Source organism: Suricata suricatta, chromosome 1 (genome assembly GCF_006229205.1).
Source record: "Suricata suricatta isolate VVHF042 chromosome 1, meerkat_22Aug2017_6uvM2_HiC, whole genome shotgun sequence".
Classification (NCBI taxonomy): Eukaryota; Metazoa; Chordata; class Mammalia; order Carnivora; family Herpestidae; genus Suricata; species Suricata suricatta.
The window spans coordinates 160,794,259-160,796,779 of NC_043700.1; the positions used below are offsets into that span (position 1 = coordinate 160,794,259).

General features: G+C 49.1%; 1 protein-coding gene across 1 annotated transcript in view; it reads left to right on the forward strand.

Moving 5' to 3' along the window:
- PHOX2B (paired like homeobox 2B) overlaps nucleotides 1–1,932 on the forward strand; it is a 4,540-nt gene extending 2,608 nt beyond the window's left edge. The window contains 1 exon segment of the mRNA XM_029932163.1: nucleotides 1–1,932. This exon segment is cut by the window's left edge and continues 101 nt beyond it. Within this exon segment, the coding sequence (XP_029788023.1) occupies nucleotides 1–179 (179 nt within the window). The 3' untranslated portion in view covers nucleotides 180–1,932.
- Nucleotides 1,933–2,521: the final 589 nt, after the last annotated feature.

Below are 2,521 nucleotides of genomic sequence, written 5' to 3' on the forward strand. Positions count from 1 at the left end.
CGGCGGCGGCGGCAGGGGGCCTGGCTGCGGCCGGGGGCCCTGGACAAGGCTGGGCTCCCGGCCCCGGGCCCATCACCTCCATCCCGGATTCTCTCGGGGGTCCCTTCGCCAGTGTCCTATCTTCGCTCCAAAGACCCAACGGTGCCAAAGCCGCCTTAGTGAAGAGCAGTATGTTCTGATCTGGGATCCTGCGGCGGCGGCGGCGGCGGGCGAGTCGGGTCCCGGCGGGCGAGCGGGCGAGCGGGTAGGCCCAAGCCTATTGTCGTCGCTGCTGCCGCGGCTTTTCACCAAGAGCCCGAAGTTATCGCGATAAGAATAAAGAGAAAACGGCGCCCCCATTTCAACCCCACTCCTACCCCTATCGTGAACCCCCAAACAAAACTAAACTAAAAACTTCCCTGGCTTGGCACCTGCGTCAGGGCCGCGCAGACCGGCCGGGGCTTCGCCTGCAGACCGGGGGGTGTGTGCAGCGCGGCCCGGACTCGGGGGCACTCTCAGGGGGGCTGTGTCTGCGTGTCGGTGTATGTCTGTCTCGGGGAATGTGTCTGTGGCCCGAGCAGGTGACAGGGAGAGATGGGGGTGGGGGATCCACAACCGACTCAGTGACTTGCTTAGGAAAAGAGAAAAATAAACAAAATCCTCAAATTAAAAAAAAAAAAAAAAAAAAAAAAGGAAGGCAGCGATCACTTTAAAAACAAGCAAACGATCCGGAAAAGCTTTAAAATCCAAGGGAAAACAAGTAAGGCGGGGAAGAAGGGAGGCTGAAGCTAGCACCGTCTGAGGGCTCTGTCTTGTGAACCCCTAAATTCGCTCCCTCCCGACAGCACAGATTCCCTTGGGGCTCCTCCTCAAGGGAAAGTAGGGGTGCCTTCCAGCCCCCCTTCCCCTCGTGTCCTTGGGTTCGGGTTGCTGAGGCGACGACTCATGCAGACTGTCCCCACGGCCAAGGCGACTTCCTCGCTCCCGCCTGCCTGTCCCACCTTGCCCGCACCATCCTGCCATTAGCGCGTCCGAACCCCACACAGTTACAACTCCCAACCCTGAATCTCTGCAGCCACTCGGCCCTGAAAGATGCCCTATACATGAGATGCCTTTTCATCCGCAAACTCTGCGAACGGTCTCATATTTCGCAACTCTTCCCTTTTTTTCTCTCCTGTCACCACCCCCCAGCCCCCACCGGCATTTTCTTCTTCCACCAGCTTTTACCGAACTTTTTGGCACTGCTTTGGATTAGAGTCAATTGCAGTCCACGCAACTGGCTGCAGAGAAATCTACCGAGAAAAGAAAGGCGTGCACACAAGTTTGCAAAAGTGTCTCGGTTTGCATTTCTGTTTGATACGAAATGGACTCACATCCTGTATGGTGGATGGACTGTATATTGATGATTCCATTCTTCAAGCAGATTAGACATCTCTATTGGGATTTGTTTTTTGTTTTTGTTTTTGTTTTTATTTGAAAAGGCACAAGCTATAGATATTAGTTGAATGTTGAGGCTTTAACTTTTTCCGTGTCTTCCTACAACTGTGTTCTGTGACTCAATTGTATCGTGTTAATATCAGTACAGACCGTCTCCTCTACGTGACCGTATAATGTTTTTCTCTTCTTGTAGTCTCTATGGCGTGTCTTTATGGAGTAATAAGGTTCTCACGGGTTCAATTCCTTTGTGTTTAGAGAGACCAAGGTTCAGACAATGGTATATATTTTTGTTATCAGGTGCATGTCTGTCTGATTTCTTTTTTCTTCTTGTTGGACTATGTTTGTGAACATAAGCGTCATAAGTTATGTTTCAGATTTTCGAATTTATTTATATGTGTTATAATGAATGCTTCTATTTAAAAGGGAAATATTTCTACATGTGCATATAGTTTTCCAAGAGTGTACCATTAACTTGATTGTTGATAATAAAAACAAAAAGCAAGTCTAGCAATTGAACTCTTCTGACTTTTCCTTGATTTTTTTTTAAATTTAATTTTAGAAATGATAAGGGAGGACAGAGGAAGAAGAACTTGTACAAAATATCTAACAGCCACCGTGGCTCTGGAAGCCCAAGCCGGATAGGGAGTCTAACCTCACGCATCCAATTTCAGCCAATATAAAACTTAGTGCTTGGAATAGCAGGCAAGATTCTCTGGTCCCTGTTTATTTGTCTTGTGGTCACTGAGCACAAAAGCACAACTAGGGGACTGATAAAAATGTTCACATGGATGCGTAGGCTGCGGCCAGAGGACTCAGTGGCAGCAATAGCAGCTTCTGAATACCCAACTCTGAGAAAGACTCAAAAGTGAGGATTCCATGTGCAGGTGCTTTCAGGACCAATGGCCTGTGGTAAGGTCCGAATGGTTGAGCCCCCATAAACCTTGCAGAACACCAGCACCCCGGAAGACCAGAGGGTCTCTGTGTGGGCAAGTGCATCAGGAAAACCTCAGCCTGAGAACAGCTCATCTGGAGACTAACACTGGCAACAACCGAAATCAGTGAGCACTTGCATGTAGCAGTCTGTGCTTTCCGTGCATTATCTTGT